At 44.1% G+C, this 21,193-nt stretch overlaps 1 protein-coding gene across 1 annotated transcript in view; it reads right to left on the reverse strand.

The window, feature by feature from the left end:
• The window catches only part of CFAP61 (cilia and flagella associated protein 61), a 296,310-nt gene that overhangs the window by 137,481 nt on the left and 137,636 nt on the right, over window positions 1-21,193 (reverse strand). Inside the window, exons 14-15 of the mRNA XM_035006518.1 lie at window positions 18,352-18,558; window positions 15,127-15,261 (exon numbers count right to left, since the gene is read on the reverse strand). Coding sequence (XP_034862409.1) covers window positions 15,127-15,261; window positions 18,352-18,558 — 342 coding nt within the window. The remainder of the gene's footprint in view (window positions 1-15,126; window positions 15,262-18,351; window positions 18,559-21,193) is intronic.

Here is a 21,193-nt window from a genome sequence, read left to right on the forward strand (position 1 = left end):
TTGGATACCTGAAATTCTAAACTCTTAGCTGAGTGGGGTTTTTTTCCCCCTTTATTAAAAAAATAGAAGTCACTGTTTCAAGGGGCGTTACAACTCCACATAGCTCTGGTTCGGCTTTGAGCAAACTATGGAAGGTTAACAAGAAAAAGAAGGTTTAAATACAAAATTTGAAACGTTTACTGCATCTGTTGGGCTTCTTGCATGAAATTCATTTAAAATAACTGTGAAGGGGCACCTGGGTGCCTCAGTCAGTTGAGCCTCTGCCTTTGGCTCAGGTCATGATCCTAGGGTCCTGGGATCGAGCCCCGCATCGGGCTCCCTGCTCAGTGGGGAACCTGCTTCTCCCTCTCTCTCTGCAGCTCCCCCTGCTTGTGCTCTCTCTCACTCTTTCTCTCAAATAAATAAATAATATCTTAAAAAAATAACTGAAATCAAAGGCAAAGTATCAGTGCTGTGTCATTGCCCATGAGAGTGCACCCAGGTGGAGGCGGTTCTCCTATGGGGGCAAGGGTCAGGCCCAAGGACCGTCTAGGTTTCAGACAGGTATGAAGAAGGGAAATCAGCTCCTTCTTCCTGGCCCTCCCACCACCCCTCTGCCCCCTCAGGTCAGGTCTTTGCTTAAATGACCTTTACCAGAGAAGTTTTCCCCACCCCACTCCCCCACCCCTCATCCTCCATCCCCTCCCAGTCTTTTTTCTTGCCACCACCTGGCACGAGTCTGTCTGTCCTGTCTGTCTGTCCATTGTGTGCCTCTCTCACTGCAACATAGGCACCAGCATGGCAGGAATTTGTCCCCTTTAGTGTTGCAGCCCCAGGGCCAAGAGCAGGGCCCACTCCATGGTCAGCACACAATAAATACTGATATGAAGTTCAAATGACATAAATTAAGTCTCCACCTCAGAACTTCCTAACCAGAGATGCAGAACAGGTCCTGGGCCCATGTTTAGGCAGAGGAGTCTGTCCAGGCAGGGCAGAGGTTATTCCACAAATGGTAGATTCAAACCCCAGTGTGTATCAGAGTCTAGACAAGTGATGTGCTGGGGTGGAGAAGCCAGTTCAGGCAAGGACAAATCCACTTGGCTCTGGGGGAGAACCTAGAAAGAGGAGGCAGGGGTGAGGAACAGGACTGCAGAATCACGTGTACTCTGGGAGTTGATTATGTATCATATACATATGCCTGGACTTCCAGCACTCTCTAGGACAATGTTTGTATGGTGTGTGTGGGGGGCGGTGGGGGAGGGAGAGAGAGAGGGAGAGGGAGAGAGGCTGGTTCATAAGAAGCACTTGAGAAGATGGACTTGAAACCTAACTATGTGGTTTATCAATAAAAAGAGCTCCTTGACCAGGGGTGCCTGTGGGGATTAAATGAGCTCATTCTTATAAAGAATATGGAAGAGTGCCTTTCAAATAAAACACAAATGTTAACTCTTATTAGCATTTCTCTTGACTTACCTTCATTTTTCTTACTTTTAGCATATTTTTTATTTGCAGAGAAATATAATGAGACCAATTGAATAGTTTCATTGAATTATTTAATGTTTTGCTATGTTTTATTTTGCAAAGGATGATATTCAGAACTTTTTTCTAAATTCTCTCTAACACCAGCACAACTACTTTTGTTTGTATGTATTTCCTTCCTGCTTTTGCCATATGCATGCATATTTTTATATAGTTAAAATAAGACCCTAATTAAATAACAAAAACAAAATTTAAAAGATGCATTTGATTACTTAGAGCCTGGAGATTCTTTTGGAATTTGGCCTTGGTGGGCTGTATCCCCCATCTGCTCTCCAGTGGGGCAGGTCACCAGAAGGCAAGCATGCTGGGAAAGAAAAGCCAAGCCGCTCATGTCCTGTCTCACTTCATGCTCAAGGGAAACTGGATCTCAGCCTGGCTGCCCTGAGAGGGGCCAAGGGTTCTTGGGCCCTAGGCAGCATCCTCCAGAGCAAACAGCTCCCACACAGCAAAACACATAGGGAGAGGGGAATGGTAGAAAAATCCCCATGAAGAATAGAGTCAGGTGCCTACACCTGACAAGATAAAAGGGATGACGAACCAAGGTCATGGGCAGGGCACTGGGCATAGAGTTGAACTAGCCACCCAAATGCCTTCAGAATCTGGCATTTGCTCCTGCCTTTGGGGTGAATCAGATCACACAGGTGTGTATCTATCTGTGTGTCTATTCCCCTATTGATGACACAAAGGGAGGGGTGAGCTTTAGAAGTCACATGGCCCAGGGGCCACTAGCTGGGGTCCTACCAACACAGAGTGACCCCAGACCCAGTGTGTGGGGAAGGAGGCTGTCTAGTAAACTAATTAAAATAGTGGCCAATTATATATAATTCCACAAGACACTATCAGACATCATTTGTGACCTGCTCACAAATTAAAACTTGTGATAGACAATGCCTGGGCGTGCCTGGGTGGCTCAGTCGGTTAAGCGTCCAACTCTTGATCTCAGCCCAGGTCTTGATCTCAGGGTCATGAGTTCAAGTCCTGTGTTGGGCTCCATGCTGGGCGTGGAGAAAAGAGAGAGAGAAAGAGAAAGAGAAAAAGAAAGAAGAAAGAAAGAAAGAAAGAAAGAAAGGAAGGAAGGAAGGAAGGAAGGAAGGAAAGAAAGAAAGAAAGAAAGAAAGAAAGAAAGAAAGAAAGAAAGAAAGAAAGAAAGAAAGAAAGAAAGAAAGAAAGAAAGAAAGGAGGGAGGGAGGGAGGGAGGGAAGGAGGGAGGGAGGAAGGGAGGAAAAGAAAAGTGCCTGGTTCAATTTTTAAAATCAACAATCATCTCTGGTTACACTGGAGCGCTGTACTGAGGGTCAGTGAATGGTGGTGATGACAACGGGGATGGGTTGGGCCAGCAGAGTGTCACCACGGTGACAGGAGAGTGCTGCCCGAGACTGGCTCCCTGGCAGCGTGGCTCCTTTTGGTTAAACACATAAACTACCATAAAAACCTCGATTATAACGACTACCATGGTGATCATTTCAACGCACTGAATTATATTACAAAAACAGAACAAACAAAAGCCGGGACACAACTGAAGAGTGCGAGAAGTAGGAGCAATGGTATAGTATGTAATTTATGTTTATTACCAGGGGTTTCAACCGCCTGAATGGCTCGGGCCTGCCAGCACTGTGGTTGACTCATGTTTGAGATCTCTAACAAGTAGCAATAAAAAACCTTTATGGCTCCCACGCTCCTTCCATACCTATTTATTCTATCTCTTTTTTTTTCCTGTTTTTAAGCCACCCTTTTTGTTTTCTTCTTGCTTATTAGTTGGTTACCATGGAGATCATGACATCAGTAATCTTGACTCAGCTTAATGGTCTGGAGGCAAGAGACAGGATAAAGGTTTTTTTTTCCCTAAAGAGCTTTGACCCCAGAGAACAACAGCGGTGTGAGGATGGAGGGCTGAGGGCTTCGAGCTGCTCCTGTAACAGGGAGCAATGTGCCGGGACGGCGGGCTCCCTAGGCTGAGGCAGCCCGGGGTGGGCAGGAAGGTAGTCGGCACTTCGGTTTCCGGGCCCACTTATTCCTTTGCCTCTGATATACACAAATGTCACTTTCCCTTCAGAGCTGGTGAGTGTGTCAGTGAAGACAACTAAACTCAGATGGCTTTATAAAAATCACTAAACTGGAAAACTTTGAATCCGCCTGAGCCCCCTGGGAATGTATAACCTCTCTAGGTTCCTGGATGGCTTGTCTGTTTCCCTAGTCTTTCCCATCTCCCAAGAAAGCATATCCTACTTTTTAAAACTAGAATTTATTTATTTTTAAAATCATTTTATTTCTTGTCATCATGATAAGCATACTCTTTAATTCTTATCCCTTATGTCCCCCCCTCCCCCCACCCCCTTCTCTGATAACCATCAGTTTGTTCTCTATAGTTAAGAGTCTGGTTCTTGGTTTGTCTCTCTCTCTCTTTCATTTTTTTCCTTTTTAAACTAGAATTTATTAACAAGATACAACATCTAAAAGCTTTCATGAAAAGACCTAACAGATTTATAATATGTGCATCCATGGACAAAATTCACTTCATAATGAGTAGAGCTATGTTTTTATAATTCCTCCATGGGCCAGAGGGAGGGGGCCAGCCCCACGGGGGCCTTCTTGGTCTGTAGTCTGTGTGTACATTATTGTTATCATCATGAGGGGGGGGCGCTATTTGATATTAACAGATGTATTTCATTCCCGTCCCTGTTGACTCATGGCCTCTTCTGACCCTTCAGGTAGCAGCCAGGGGACGCCAGCCATTGGACAGAGAGCCGCAGGAGAGTAAGTGGGCCAGTTCTCTGCTTTTTCATTTCAAAACTGACGGCAGATTGAGAAAAGGTTTTTGAATCTCAAAAAAGCCTGACTTTTGAGTATCAGAAGTCAGAGTTGATGCCTCAAACGACAGATTTCAAAAGAACCCATGGTGATTGCAACGTCTGTTTTCCCAAAACTGGAAAGGGGAGGAAAATAGGAAGAAAAGAGAGACAAGTACAGAACAGCTCTCTCCTTCCCTCTGGTTAAAGCCATAAAAGGGGAAGACAGGGACAGGATCCTCACAGAGGTTTTGGAGAATATGGGAGCAGAGAGATCTGTGCCTCACAGACATGCCCCTGTCCCCTGTTCTGAGAAGGGTGGAGATGGCTGAGGGTGGTGTCAGGGCAAGAAAGGAGATAAATCAAAGCCCAGAGGGAGGCAGGAGGGAGGGAGGCAGAGAGGGAAGCAGAGGGGGTGAACGGAAGACAGAGAGGGGTGTGGGGGAAAGGGATATATATTGAGAAAGAGCATGCTGCAGTCAACACCATGCCTGACTCCAAAGTTCTCAAGGCCATGAAGAGGGATTGTCCCCACTAGAAGTAGTTAAGTGCCAACTGAGGACCTGGACGCCAAAATAAGGGATGGGCTGAGGACGAGCTATTGTTCTGAAACCCTGTGGATGCCTGTGAGGACACCCCACAATGGCTCCCCCAACCCCTCTGTGCCCTCATGATGCCATGATGCTTCACGGGCTCCTGAGAACTGTGATGTCTTCCCCACTGACAAAATAAATAAATAAAAGAGGGAAAATTCCTGAATGGACTCCTTTTAAACTTTAAATGGTAAAATTTACTTGGAACTGATGGATTACTTCTCCCATCAGGTGGAGTGGAGACTCCACGGAGAGATTCAGTGGAGCCAGAAGAAAATGGGAAAATGGAAGACTGCCATTTTGCAGACCTCATTATCTGACTTGTAACATTTATATCTGACAATAAGAAAGAGGGCTTCCTGCATACTGATGATTTACTTAGACAAAGCAAACCCATTGCAAAGAGAAATCATCTTTTTAAAGTGTGGAATCATAACTTTCATTTTCAAATTCTAAAACTTCATGTTTTTTTATTCAAGAAAGAGTAGCTTTACCTTTGACCTAGCAAAATAGTTTCCAGGATTTACTGAAAGGAAGTAATGATGAATGTACTAAAAAATAATAAGGATGGACATGATAGTATTGTTCATAATGATACAATTTGGATAGAAACTGAAATGACCAACATTAGGGAATTGGCTACCAACAACAGTGGTGGTGAATCTTGGGATCTGGCACCAGGATGCTGGGATCCCAAAGCCTGAGCTTAGCAGCCGTCTGGCCTCAGGTAAGTTATGTCACACAGGACATCAGAGGCACGAAGACAATGGATGCTACATTCCAAAGAAGCTCTTCTTGCAAAAACCTTCAAAGCAGGTGGGCAAGTACTGGTTAAATGACTTTTAAACCCCTCATTCACAATGAGGATATAAGAGGGTAAGAAGAACACAGACATAAGAGAAGATTCTTCTGGAGATTTCCTCAGTGAGAAACTGATGCACTCTGGGTCATATGCCACTCTACCCCAAAGAGAAGACATGGGGATGGCCTCGTCTTTGACTTTAAGTCTCAAGAAAAGGGTTTGGGGGCCCTCAGCGACCCTCACGTGAGTTCCCACAGTTAGTGGACACGGCGGACTGCTATGTGATTTCTGCCCAAGAGAGCTGAAGGGCACGACAGGCAGGCCGGCTGCTGCTAGGTGACGAAGGGAAGGTGGCCTGCAGCGGCCACCTGTTGGCAGGTATGGACTGTTATCAGAGGATCTTCCTATAGGGCCACCTAAAGGGGAAATTAAGACAGACTCAGGCTGCAGAGCTAGAGGGTGCATGGCCTGCACTAGGGGGTGCAGGTGGGAGGCCCCCAGTGACAGGAATCTCTGAGGAAACCAAGCACCGCTCATGAGAAGAGGAGTCCGGCCCACAGAGCAGGTGCCTTCTGATGACAGTGGCAGTCAAGTGCAGACGTCTTGCTCCCCCAGCGGCTCCTCCCTGCCCTGGCCCCCCAGTTTCACAAGGACCAGGAATATAGCTAAATAACAAGAAACTAACAGGTTTAAAGAAAACAACCCTGAACTATAACAAGCTAAATAGATGCTAGATAAGTGGGGGCATGGTGAGTTAGAGAGAAAGGGGCTACTCCGCCCTCCTTCCCCAGCTACAGGCTTCAGCAGGGAGAGGGGGAACTCATCTTCGGATGAAAATTGAGTTTTGATTATAACAGGAAGCGAAACTGGACATTTTGTGGGATGAAGATGAGGTTTTGTGATTTGGAGTAGTGGCCCACGCAACTTCCGTTACCTAAAATTGTCCAGAAAAGTCACAGGCCTTGCCCACTTTCCGCCTGGCCACAGTGAACATATTTACAGAGCGGCAGAAGGCAGAAATCAAGCGGCTTCATCATTATTCCCACAAGTCCTGCTGGGCTTAATGCTCTGTTACATAACCGAACCTCTCCTAACCTGTTTGCTCCACCGCAAAATGGGGACAATGACAGCCCAACTTCTGTGAGCACGGGGTGCAGGTGTGTGACACAGAGCCCAGCACAGAAAGTACTCATGGACGGTTAGGGGTTGCTCGTTTCGGGGCAAGTGCAACGATTAAAAGGACACTCTGGAATACTTGGTAATGTGCAAAGACATTCATAACATATTCAGCAAAAATGTGTGTTTCAAAACACCATATTTGATCGCGTGTATTTTTTTTCACAGAAAAAAATCTAAAAGTAAAAACACCAAAATATTAACAAAGGTGACCTAGAGAGAAAGGACCGCAGCTTTTACAGATTTTCTTTGTACTGATTTTTCCTAAAATTTCTACCATGAATATGGACTGCTTTTGTAATGACCTATTTTTTTTTTAATCAAGAGGAAAAGAGGTAACTTCTCGAGTCAGCATCTGCAGCTCTAATTGTCCCCTTTGTCATTTTACATCCCCAGCTACTTTAAAATACACAAAGCAAAGCCTCCTGTTGGTGCTGCCATGCCTTTCCTCCCTGAAGGCGGATTGTGAAGCAGCCACTTAGCTGTGAAGGCCAGTTCCTGCCCCGGGGAGCTCAGGTCCACCCGGGAGCCCAGCTTGGCTGTGGCCTTCCAGAGCGCCAGCAGGCAGCTGATGTATCCCGAGGCACTTCTGGACCTCAGCGGCATTCATTACTCTGGCTCTGCAGGGAACAGAATGCACTTTTTTTCTTCCTACCGGGTTGTGGCAAGAACCCATCAGCATCCAGGAAAGCCTCAGGATTCTTTTTTTTTCTGTTGGGAGCTGTTTTAAAAGCAGTAACACTAGGAAAGGTGGACTCAAACAAAGGACAGGATGGTGGCTTAAAAACCACTCTTGTGGTTTGGATGGGCTTTTTTTTTTTTTTTCCTCCTGCTGTTGGAGCTCTTCTAAATGTGCATGCAGGCCTACAGGAGGCTGATGAGCCAGAGAGGGTAAGGCCAGGAAGATAAGATCAGGAGAGATCAGATTTTAGAAAAATTTCTGCTTTCAAAATAACTGAAGCTAGTATTATGGGTGCACAGTCAACCAAGCATGACGCTGTCCAGGAGTGGTGGGAAAGCCCCACTTCTGAGGTACACTGCCCAGCCGTGGCCTTGAGTGGACCAGCACTTTGCCACTTATTAGCAGGAATGCTGGGGCTCATCTAAGAATGAGAGAGTGCAAAATGGTGCACTCACTTGGGTAAACAGTTTGGAAGTTCCTCAAAATGTTGAACATAGAGCTACCATATGAACCAGCAATTCTATTCCTAGGTATATACACCCAAGAGAAATAGAAACATATAGCCACATAAAAACCTGTGCAGGAATATTCATTGCAACATGGTGGAAACAACTCAAATGTCCACTGTCTGATGAATGGATAAATAAAATGTAGCATATACATATAATATTCTTAAGCAATACAAAGGAATCAAGTAGGGGCGCCTGCGTGGCTCAGTCAGTTAAGCATCTGCCTTCAGCTCAGGACATGATCCCAGGGTTCTGGGATTGAGCCCAACATAGGGCTCCCTGCTCAGTGGGGAGGTCTGCTTCTCCCTCTCCCTCTGTGCTCGCTCTCTCTTTCTCTCTCTCTCCCAAGTAAATAAATAAAATCTTAAAAAAAAAAAAAAAGGATCAAGTACTGATACACACAATAAAATGGATGGACCTTATAAACATGCTAAGAGAACACAGACAGTCCCAAAATGCCACATCGTATAATTCTACTTTTATAAAATGTCCAGAATAGGCAAATTCATGGAAACAGAAAATAAATTAGTAGTTGCCTAGGGCTGGGGGAAGGGGTGGGTAGGGAGTAGCTACTAATGGCTTTCTTTTCTAGGATGACAAAAAAGTTCTAAAATTAGATGATGTTTGCCCAACCATGTAATATATTAAAAACTAATAAATTGTATAATTTAAACGGGCGAATTGCATGGCATATGACTTATGTCTCAATAAAACTGATAAAGAGAGGGAGGGAGGGAGGGATGGAGAGAGGGAAAGAGAGATTGATTGTCCTACAATATCTATTCTAGAAAATGAGGAAAAGATGTAGGATTGATTTTTGATGATGCTGAGATTGTTAAGAAGTAACTTTACTTTTCACAGTCTCTTAGCTTATCACAGCCCGAAAAGCTCATTTTGGCATTTTTTTGCAGCCCAATTTCTAAACAATGAATATCCAGGCTTGTCAATTATGCCACTAGCACATATCCTTTCCAACCCTGGCCTCCCATGCACACCTTCAGTCACTTTATCCAAGGCATCTACTCGAGCACTTTCTAAGAACACTGTGAAGCCCCATGTAGCGTGGAACTGAGTATCGAGAAATTTATAACAACATAACCTATGTATGGGATCCTAATTTTTTTCCTCCTTTCCCAGTAGCTACCACTATCATTTCAAAAGGTTTGCAACAATAAGCTGGAGAGAGAAGTGCCGACAGCCTGATCAGCTGGTGTCTAAAAATTGACCCTGGCACACCAGCTCGGGCCTGTGCGTCTGCTCCTTCCCAGCCAAGCCCAGCCGGGGTCAGACTGGCCCGGAATTGGACTCAAGAATGAAGGACTCAGCCAAGAGGAAAATCCAAACCCCTCTGGGGGAACGCCAATTATCTGTGGGTCACCTTTTGATTAAGTAGCTGGTGCCAAAGATCTGGGAGATCCCAAAAGGTCTCTGTCAAGCCATCTTCCTTTTCTGTGGTTTGGTCTTCCTAAAATGAGTTATGATAGCAGCACTTTCACTTTTTAGAGTGAAAATTCTATATATTCATATAGAGAATATATATGTCATGGTTGAAGGCAGGGGTCTGTCATCCAACTGCCTGGATTTGAAGCTCTGCCAGTGAATTAGTCTTTGGACAAGTCATTTACCTTCCTTCCCTGCAAGCCTGTTTTCTTTAGGTACATTGAGGAGCACAGTAGCAGTGACAATTTACAAGTGCTGATGTGAGTATCAGATGGGATGATTCATGGGAAGCCTTTAGTAAGAACTCAATACTGTCAGGAGAAGTAGTTGTTGTTGTTATTATTTTGTAACCTCTCTAAGAGGAAGGAATTATGAGAATAAATCACTGATGTCACACAAGTCGTGCTGATATATATTGTATACTGCATATAATACTAAACTAGATAGTGTTCAGAGAATTGGAATGAAATGACCATGGAAGTTGTACCATTTGAAGGGCAAAAAAAAAAAAGAGCTCATGAAGGAACTTATGTAAATTATTCTAAGAATGTCAGAGAAAAGGGTTCACTATAAATAGGAGCAAATACAAAGGGCTGAGAAATGGCTTGAAAAAGCACACTTGGCTCATGGGCAGTGATTTAAAGTGCGTTAATTTCATTTCAAGATACTATCACCATCATCACATTAAGATGATCAGTGCATATACAATGTTGAAAAACATGCGTATGTATTTTTAGCAACCTCTACCAAGGAGATGCTAATGGGCTGATTTTAAAACACAGCCACGCAACCTGACCACAAATACAACCAAGGGAGTCTAACTAGGGGCAGCCAAAGTTTCCAAGTTTGAAGAAGGGTTTGGGAAACAACCAAGCTGGGGAAAATCTAGCAGGTGCTGGGAGAATAATGCAATTTCCTAGGGCAGCAGATGCACAAGTGAAACAGTATCCAGTAACAGTCCATCAGATGGTAATTATAGCTGGACTGGGGAAGAACAGCCGAGATGAAAAGGGACAATTCAAAGGGTAACTGAATGCCAGCGAGTGACATCTTCCTGAGAGATCACATACCAGGAAAAAGCGGGCCAGCACTTAGCTCTGAGAAAGGGGGGTTAAATAAACTGTCATTTTCCTTTGTAGAAGGACAAAGGGAAAATGGAGGCCTCAAAGAATTCATTAGTCAAGATTTTAAAAGACCATCCCTAATAAACCACCACAAAAAATAACAACAGGCATCGATTAGACTGAAAGTAAGATTCCTGCGTCATCTGAAAGATGATGGCTTGGTCTGGTCCCCAAAATTTGGGGGGGGAGAAAGATGAGTTCACACTATAATTCTATGAATCCCGTAAACCAAGATGAAGAACTAAAGACACTGAAGTGGATGATGGGGAGCATCTATGAGACTGGAGCAAGGGTAGGAGCTGTTTCAGCTCAAGGCAGATTTTCTGGTATTTCATATCACAAATAAGACTCATTTGAGGGGTGCCTGGGTGGCTCAGTTGTTAAGCGTCTGCCTTCGGCTCGGGTCATGATCCCAGGGTCCTGGGATCGAGACCTGTGTCGGGCTCCCTGCTCGGTGGGGAGCCTGCTTCTCCCTCTGCCACTCCCCCTGCTTGTGTTCCCTCTCTGTGACTCTCTCTGTCAAATAAATAAATAAATAAAATCTTTAAAACAAAACAAAACAAAACAAAACAAATAAGACTCATTTGAAATCCCGGTCTTAGAAAGGAAACAGCGCTTCGGAACAAAGGCATTCCCTACCAAGTGATTGTGCAGACCCCAGTGTGGATCCTCCTCCTGAGTCTGGCTCTCAATACGGGGGCCAGTGTGGCCCCTCTCCCATCCCTGGCTCAACTAGCCAAAACAGTCCTACATTAATACTGACACTAGCCTGTGAGCTCCCAGAGAGCAGGGGTCAAAGTCATCTCTGTATCCCTATGTGGGAGAAGGAAAGGAAAGAAAATAGAACCACCTCAAAGTCAGTGTGGCTCAAACTGCTCCACAGTCTTTAATACGGCCATTCAATTAATTCAGCCAAATTTTGAGTATTTTCCTGATCATAGTTTTCATGCATGTGGGCCATACGTTGATTCATTTTTAAAAAAATTTCCATTACAATAATTCTCACAATGTGAGGCCAAGATGGCCAATTCAAGCTGAGAAGTGAGTCTTCCAAGCCTGTCCCATGTGGTTACAGCCTTGGTCAGAAAAAAGCCTTCTCTCTTATCCATGAATCTACACTGATTGACTGTGGAGATATCATGATGAATCTTTGGGACCTACCTCTATAATATGTGATGAAAACCATTTACATGTTTTCCAGGTCCTTTCTTATGGCCCGATATGGGGCAGGCTGTCAATTAATACTAACGATAGGGAAGGTACTATGGCAGGGACACCTATCATCCAAACCAGGCAGAAACAACCAGGGCCTTGAGGTGGGGTGGGGGCATATTTCCCTGCCATGCAGTGATGAATTTCAATCACTGCTGGCTTGTGCCAGATTCAAATTGGCAACCCACTGAGATGAAACACTCTCTATCCCATTATTCATGCCTGGAGTGATCTGTTCCCTTGAAGACTGGCTTCCTAGGTGAAAGCAAGGGAATGGATGGTCACTCTGAGATGGTTTAAGTAGGATAAAAGGTATGAAAGGCAAGTGCCCAGCCGGAGAAATGTGCAGACATGGTGAAGGAGCCATATAGCCTCCATGTGCTAGAGGAGATAGCAAACTTAAAGGGAAAATAAAAGGAGTTCATTTAGTAATGACAGTCACTCCGCTTCACCAAGTTCAATGGCTGCAACACTATTGTTCTCCTAAGAAAACAATGCTCTTAGGACTCGACAGAAATTCCTCCTAGAAAATTTCTATTTGGCTCACCTTGTCTCAGATGATCGGCCTAAAGCATGAAATCCAACTAAAATATTGAAAAGAAAAAAAATAATTTAAAATAATATAATTTGGCATTTTAACTTTTGAATATCCAGGCCCGTCCCATGTGGATTATGGTTTTGATAATCCTTTGATCAAACTTTTAAGATTTCTAAAATATTTACTAAATCTTGTTTGCTGAATCTACATCTTTACTAAAACCTTCTCAAGGAGGAGTACAATAAGTAGCAGCAGAAGTGTTTCTTCAAAAGTCAAAATTCACTGATATGATAGACAACACGGCCACAGCACCACAGGTACCAAGCGTCAGCCCTACCCGTCTGGTAAGTGGTTGTCTTCCTGGACGAGTGATTTAAACAGTCCATCCTCTGCTGTGCCTTGAAATAAGCCAGGGCTCTATGGGGCGGGGGGGGGGGGGGGGGGGTTGGCATACAGCACACTGAGATCACCACAGAAAAGGTTACTAAATGTAAGTAATGATTCAACTCATACCAACCTGGGAAGTCATGATAAGATTGTTCTGAATGCAGCAAAATGTTTTCTCTGGCTTTCTCCCCACCTGGAGCTCCAGGCTCTGGAGATTCCTGGGGGTTGGGGTGGGGAGAAGCTTTCGGTATTCAGAAAAATGTTGCTCTTGATAACCAGGTGGATTTCTCCCCTTCCCTGAACTGGCTTAAGGTGCCAGAGCCATGTGAAGGCTTCTCCTGGCCCAATAATATGGTCTGTCCATCCTTGAAGGAGTCTCAGCCGTGACTGCGAAAGGGCAGCCTCTCTCCTCCTTACCCTGATCTGACACAGAAGCTGCATCCTTGTGCAGGGAGGCACCTTCTCCTGGGATCAGCTTGACTCTACGGAAGCTGTGTTTCAGGGTGCCATAGAAGAAGGCACCCTCTCTGACCCCAAGGCACTCTCCTTGTGGCAAACCTGTGGGTCTTGGCTTTCATTCCAAAGGAGTCCACTCCCAGGATCTCTACACGAAAACAGACCATCTGGTGGCCATCCCCAAGGTCCTCCAGATGGGCTCGGGCACTCTTATCTTTAGTGTGGACAGAGCGTAAGCTGCAGTGCTCTGGGCCATGCTACCTAGAATATACCCATGATCCTGGGTGAAATAGATGCATCTGAGAATTGCTTTAAAATGATAAGGAGGAAGGAGAAGTGGGTGGGGGTGTAGAACATCCAAAATGGGCCAAGAATTGCAAGAATTGGAAATTTTTGAAGCTCAGTGCCAGGTATCTGGGAGTTTCAGTGCTACTCAACATGTGGTGTGAGACAGGTGCCCATCTACAAACTGTCATTGGTCTTCGAAGATGTAAGCATAGAGATGGAGAGAAGCACTCAGCAGCTTTTATAACAATTGGGCAGAGTAATTCTGTGTCTGTTAAATCTAATAATAAAATAACTGGACTTGAGTTTTGTCTCCCTTTGTTTTTAAACTCATTTTTAAGGAATTATAAAACTTTTATAAAACTATCCGTCTATGATGGATTCTACATTAAAAGAAAAAGAAAAAGAAGATAAAGTCCCTCAGCACAGACAGTAGGAGAAGCCCTGCTTTATCTGGTTCTCTCTACTTCGGTATATGCTTGACATTTTCCATAATGAAGAGTTAGGAGGGGAAAGAACTGCTATTGATTTTTAGTCGCTCCTCAAATATAAAGTTAGAACTTACCAGAAAAGAAATATAAATTTATTGTCTGTTTTAACAAATGTAAAGATGAGTGCAGAATTTAAGCAGCCTTGCTTACAGTGAGCAGGTGCCGCTAAGCCGGGTTTTGATGGAGCGCCCCCCCCCCCCGCCCCACCCAGTGCTCCCATTTGCAGAGTGGGAACTTCGGGCAGCTGAACGACATACTTCCTGCAGCGCTGGGGTCCCCAAGCTCTTTATTTGAGCACCATTTCAAGCAACTCCTTGGCAAAGGTTTTGGAGAGTTAAAACCTTCCACTTTCTTCTTTCCTCTCTCACAATGGACAAATGTCAGCACACAGGGAATTTTGTTTTTCGACTTATTTAAATGGAAGTGCATACAAATACTACAAGCCTATGTATGTAAGTCAACTTGACAAGATCATGTTTTTTCCAGCTAATTCATTGAACATGGCCGTGTGCACACACACGTACGTTTCCAGTGAAAGTGCAATCTAGGTTCCATTTTGGTTTCTTCTGTTCTGGTCATAAACGCATCCCAGGCTTGTTCACTTTAAGGCTAAGCCCCGTGCCACCCCAGGGCAGCTAATATGTTCCTGTTAATCCTCCTGACCCCCCACAGAGGAGATAAAACAAACCCAGCTTAGGACCCAAACATCTCAAACACAGCCAGCTTTACGGTCTCTGTCAGCTTTGTCTGACTTGGGAATGCCCCCTTTCGCCTTGCAAGCAAAACATCGACGGAAAGGGGGAATCTGAGTTTGAGGAAGGAGAAAGAGAACAGACATACGCTGGGAGTCTGACTCCAGGCCACTTGTGCCGAGACACAAAGCGTCCCCATGGGGTCTGTCATCCAGGGATCAGGCCACCTCTGTTTCCGGGGCTTCTGTGAAATAACCACCTGAGGGAAAGGGCTGCAGGAGAGCCTCGGCAGGATGCCCCTGTAAGGGCATGAGCTCCAGGCTCCCTGTAATTAAGAAGCAGCCTGCTCCCGAGAAGACAGTGCTGCCACCCCATCTGCCACGCCCGCGTGCCTTGGCACGGCGCCTCCCTGCCTGCTGCCGCCCGGCTACCCACCGGATCCTTGGAGACCGCCTTTGATGGAGCGTTGATGCCAAGCTTTTCCAGAGGATAGACAATCTGTCGTCGCGGCCGCACGGGAACCAAGTAATGAAGGGCGGATGTCAGGGAGTGGGCATAGGAGCTCTGGAACTGAAAGACAGCAATCTCCGTTTTAGGGGAGAGAATGTCAGGGCGGTGCAGCACAGATGTGTGCACGCAGCTTCACAAATACAGAAGTCCGAACCCGGCCAAATCGGAGAGGGGGGGAAATCAGCAAATAAACAAACATACTTGTCGAGCAGAGGAATGAACTGTAGATAATGCCTGACACTAATGAAGATAATTACGAGAGTAATTACATTACTATCTCTGTGGGAATGACAGATAAACAAGTGGTTTGGTTTATGGGATTTTTCAGTACAAGTATTTTCCCCAGGAGGATATTCTTCTCCATAGTGATCATGAATCAGCTTGACTTGACCCCGTTAAGCTGTGTTATCTGCGTCCTGTTAACCTTTGCGTGTTTGGCACAAGCTGCTTTAAGAAGGCACATAGATAAAAACATCATCGAGGGGAGGCTGAGCGTAGATGTGGAAATCCTCCTGTTTGTGAAAGGCACAGCCACTCCAACCAGACCTTTGTTGATAAAAGACGTGTTTTAAAACAAAAAGATGAAACTGGAAAGTGGGGTGGGGGGTAGGGAGATTGGATCACATTATTTTGACTTGTATTAATGCTAAATTATGAGCCGGATTTATGCTTACTGTAACAGACTATGATAAATCATGTTTTAGGAGAATGTGTTAAATATTCATTTTACCCCATTTTTAAAACTTGGCAGAGAAAACTGAACATGGTGATTTTTATTCCTTTCACATTTATGAAATCGGAGGGGGTTCTGGTGAAACTAACTCAGGGTATTTCACCCATTTCAACCTTAAGAGTTGAACTGTGACACCAAAATCCCTAATGACATATTTATGGAATTTAAACTGGAAAACAAAGCAAGTAAAACTCAACTAAAACTAGGGGCAGTTTAATAAATAAGATGGTAAACGTAGGGCTTGGCTGCTATTTGAAAGCACTACCCCCCCCCCCCCCCCCCCCCCCCCCAGGCATTTCTAAGAGCTTCTAAAAGGGATTTCTAAAATCCTTCACCATTGAACTTCACACCCTGACTTCACACACTGAAAAACAGAACCCAGGATTTCCCAGCCAGAGTTCTGCTTTTATGCTTGGAGGATCTCTCAGTACATGTCCTGGCAGGAGGGTGTGGGGAAAACCATCTTCATAATTCGAGCCCAATGTTCACTTTTACTATAGTCAAGGGATTTATAGCCGACCTTGGAAATTCTTACCTAAATTACCTGGTACTGCTTCTTACACTTGTTTAAAGGTATATATGTAAATCAACTGGAAGTGCAGACTGAGAGGAAAAATCTGTCTCCAGATATGTTTCTATATTCTACGTAAAATAGTGCATAACACGTTCCAAATTCTACACGATTGAGGTAAATATGTGAACGTTCAGTGAAATGTCAAAGATACAATTTTTTATTATGGATGCAAAAGGACTTTCTGGACCAACTGCAGGCAGTCATGATGCAGGCAACATCATGAATAAAAAGTAAGAATTTAATATCACATCCTGAAGGTCACCGCATTGGCGACTGGCCAAATGCAAAGTAAAAAGAAAATGTGTGAGACCAGGATTTTCCACCAGAACCGTTACCTTCCATCTCCTTAAGTTCAAATTTAGGGCATTCACATGCCTATCACATTGCATTTTGATAGGAAAAAACCATCACTAGAGCATATTCTACCTCTCGCTAAAGATCTTTTCCATGTTTTTTCTTCTTCCCCGTTCCCTCTGTACTTCCCCAGAAGGCTTTTGTTAAATAAGGTACATTGGCAAAATTACTGGTTTGGGGAATGTACTGATAGACCTCAGATTGTTTTTAAGTTTAATGAATCAGATTATTTTAAAAATCTGCTTAGCTCATTTATGGTAACAAAGAAGAAACATGACAACATCCTGGGCTCTGGGCAGAGCATGAGAAAGATTTTGGTCATGAATGGGATATCATGGGACAACTTCTAGCTGGCCTAGTGATTGAATCTCATCACCTCTCAAGTCTACATGGAGCTGAGGACCAGCTGTCAGTGACGGAGGGATCGACTTGCCAGAAACAATACCTTGAGAAGCCAACTTGAAGAGACCCTTGCCTATGGAATAACCAGGACACTATGTGTGCGTGTGTGTGCGTGTGTGTGTATACACACTGATGTGCGCATGCACACATGTGTGCGACTCTTCTAGGCACTTGGACTGGGATGCAGCTTTGAACAAGACAGACAAACAGGGGCACCTGGGTGGCTCAATCAGTTAAGCATCTGTTTTCAGCTCAGGTCATGATCCCAGGGTCCTGGAATCGAGCCCCATGTCGGGCTCCCAGCTCAGTGGGGAGCCTACTTTTCTCTCTCCCTCTGCTGCTCCCCCTGCTTCTGCTCTCTCTCTCTCTCAAATAAATAAATAAAATCTTAAAAAAAAGACAATCACCTTTGCTTTGGTGATAAAAGATAATTTAGCTAGTGAAGAGTGCTCTGAAGACTTAATAGGGTAAGTGAAAGCAAGACAGAAGCAAATGAAGAGCTTGCAATCTGTGCATGTATGGATACACAGTAGATGGTGTTTACCACAAAAGGATTAGTCTATGTAAGTATAACAGTGTTGGGCAGAGTTATAGAGGTATTTACTACATAAAGTTTACATCACCTTCATACATCTCCACTTTTTATCCATCACTCTTATGGCAGTGGTTATAGGGCTTATTTGGAATGCTGTGAGAGCACACCGATCTTATAGGATTGAATTGATTTGTTCTATGAGTTCAAACAAAAATGTTCTTTGCTTGAAGAACACGATAGGATCACTTTGGCATTTCACTAAGGCCCCATAAGAAATTATTTGACTTCCATGTCCCTTAGAGCATTTTTGCACTTTTCAGTCTCTGTTTTGTCAATAGGAAAAAGCCAACAAATTGTTCACTAATTATAATGGTTGTGAATGTTTCTGAAATTCAGTCTTCTGGACTTTCGCTATAGTGTAATAAATAAAAGGGCCAATGTGGCCGTTTGAAATTCAGAGGCATGTTTTAATCCAAATCCATTCAGTGAGGAAGGAATAAAATATGGCACATGACACAAATGACGTCTCGAAGGTTGATGACATTCTTTTACCTTGCCTTCCCTGATCTGTGGGTAAACAGGGTAGTAGAGACAGGACTTATAGCCTAAACGGAGGATCTCCTTCAGAAAAAACTTGGTGTAGTGCCGAAAGACAGGGTTCAGGGCAAAGTGATACAGATGCCCATGCTCTTCACGCTGGTGGTGACTGAAGTAGATGAAATCTTCAATGTTGTAATGGGATCGTATGTACTCTACATCCTAAAAGAGAAGAGGGGAAAGGGCATCTAAGGATGTTTTAAACAAATGGTGTGCATTTTGTCATGAAAATCTTATAAAAATTACCTTGGGTACAATAGTAAGAAACATGCTTTTCTCTCCTGTGATTTACTACCTCATTGTCACTGTTCAATTTTTGAAAATGGAAAATTACATTTCCTGAAAGTTCTGATGGCTTGTCTCTGAAGGGTGACCACACAGCTTTGGAATTTGTTCCTTACAGCCGTGGCTGTTAAAAACCGAGAGCCTCGAGTCTCTGCTAGTGGCCAGGTGACAGGACAGCAGCTTGTCACCACTGTTGGACAAGAGGAGCACCAGCTGGTCAGTATGACTGACTGACCATGTACAAAACTCAGCAGCAGGACAAACACAGCCACTGGTGTTCTCTGGACTCATTACTATTCTCTCTTCACCCATTAAGGTGGAAACATGCCGTCCCACAGGTCACAGACTTTGACTGGCCCATGTGGCTGTATTGGCCTACAATAAAACCACAAGACTAGGCCTTGTCCGTAGGCATTCCTTAAACTTTTTATGCCTCTCAAATATTCTATTTTTAGCCTGTGGAAAGTAATTTAAAGGACTGGTGTTTACTTATACAAGAAAATATCAGGCATTCTGCTCCTGCTTCTACGGCTCTAGTTCTGACCACCACTCTTGGTCCCCCACGCTGTGGGCAGGGAAGCAGGGGCTCATCCATGCTAACTGTGCACTGCTTCTCTTCCCCACAGTGCACACTGTGGGGTGGGGGCACCATCCAGAGTGAGTGACTTTCTCTCATGACAAGAGCACGTAAACACACCTGCTATGCAGGAAAAATCAAACTATACGCACATTGGAAAGCACCTACTTATATTTCTTCTTATTTTCCACAGTAGAATTGTCCTCAAAGCACACTTTCAAAAAGAGGAATTGGAGAATGCAAGGAACCTCATTTGCTCTGTGATCAGCAAAGCTGGCACTAGAAAATTCAGGAAACCGAAGTCTGTATTCAAGCCCGTCAAGGTCCTTTGTCTTTACAGCCTCTGCCACAAAGCACGGAGGAAAGGGGGCTCGGGGTAACCAGGCCAGTGGTGGTAGCTGAGGGCAATTCTGGCAAGGTCTGACCTTTCCATCTGCACTGACCCTATAATTGCCTTAACACCCTAAGACTTTTCTTTAATTACCAAGAAGGCATCCCTCATTGTAAGATAAAATGAGTAATAAATGTAGAGCTGAGAAATCATTGAAAAACAAAAAGTGAAGAGCCTACAGAGGTTACTAGCTCAAAACAGCATATGGGCCATGTGCACCTAATTTTCCTCCCATCTCAAATCCCTTAAAATAACAACAAAAAATTATTTTTAAAGTAATGAGGTGGTGTGATTGGCAACACAAAAGTAGTATACAGGGCACCCGGGTGGCTCAGTTGGTTAGGCATCTGCCTTAGGCTCAGGTCATGATCTCAGGGTCTTGGGATCAAGCCCCAAGTCAGCTCCCTGCTCAGAGGGGAGCCTGCTTCTCCCTCTCCTCCTTCTCACTCTCCTCCTGCTCATTCTCTCTCTCTCTCTTTCTATCTCTCGCTCTCACTTTCTCTCAAATAAATAAAAATCTTAAAAAAAAAAAGGCAAAGTAGTCTTACCTTGGTAGGAAAGTTCTCTAACACTGGCTTACACCCTCTTAACCTGCCTACCATCTGCTAGGACCACCTACATTGAAGGTCACAAGAGGAAGCCAGACAACTGATGCCTCTTCCCAATTAGAGACTGGGATGGCCAGCCCTCCCAATGACTGAGCGATGCAATGCAGAAGCACATCTGTCAAGGATACCCATGCCAGCCAGCCATACTGATACTATAATCTTTCATTCATGACTTTCAGGGAAAACTGATGAAGGCAAAAGGTCAAAATAGAGAAACTACAAATTACTCCAGGGGAAAAGAGGTCAGTCATGGAACAGAAGAGAGTTTTTTTAGAAAAAAATTCTACTCAGTGTCCTCAGAGATACCAAAAAGGATACTACATATAACATTAACAAACAAGCTGCCACAAAAAGGAATAAGAAAAGAACAAGGGAGAGACTTGGAAGTTAAATATATGAACCCTGAAATGAAAATTCAGATAGAGGGGTACCTGGGTGGCTCAGTCCAGCTCTTAGTTTCAGCTCTGATCATGATCCCACTGTTGTGAGATCGAGCCCTGTGTCAGGCTCTGCTCAGCATGGAGTCTGAGATTCTTTCCCCCTCCATTTTCCTCCCCTTCTGCTCTTCCCCACTGCATGTACACTCTCTCTCTAAAATAAATAAATGAAATCTTTTAAAAAGAAAATTCCCACAGAAGGCCTGCATAACAGAATGGACATGGCTGAAGACTGAATTAGGGATCCATAAGACAAAATCAAGAGAGTCTCCTAGAATGAAGAGTAAGAAGTACAAGAGATAAAGAAATGAGAAGAAAGTTAAGAGACAATGAAGGAGCAATTCCAAAGGTCCAACATCCATCTTAAAAGGAATTTAAGAAGAGAATGGAAAAATAAAAAGGGAAAAAATAATAAAATCATAGAACAAAGATATTCCCAAGACTCAGAAGGGGCATAAGTTACATTTTAGTAAAATTTCAGAATTTCAGGGATAGAAAA

Source organism: Mirounga leonina, unplaced genomic scaffold (genome assembly GCF_011800145.1).
Source record: "Mirounga leonina isolate KUSES-001 unplaced genomic scaffold, KU_Mleo_1.0 Mir_150, whole genome shotgun sequence".
NCBI lineage: Eukaryota > Metazoa > Chordata > Mammalia > Carnivora > Phocidae > Mirounga > Mirounga leonina.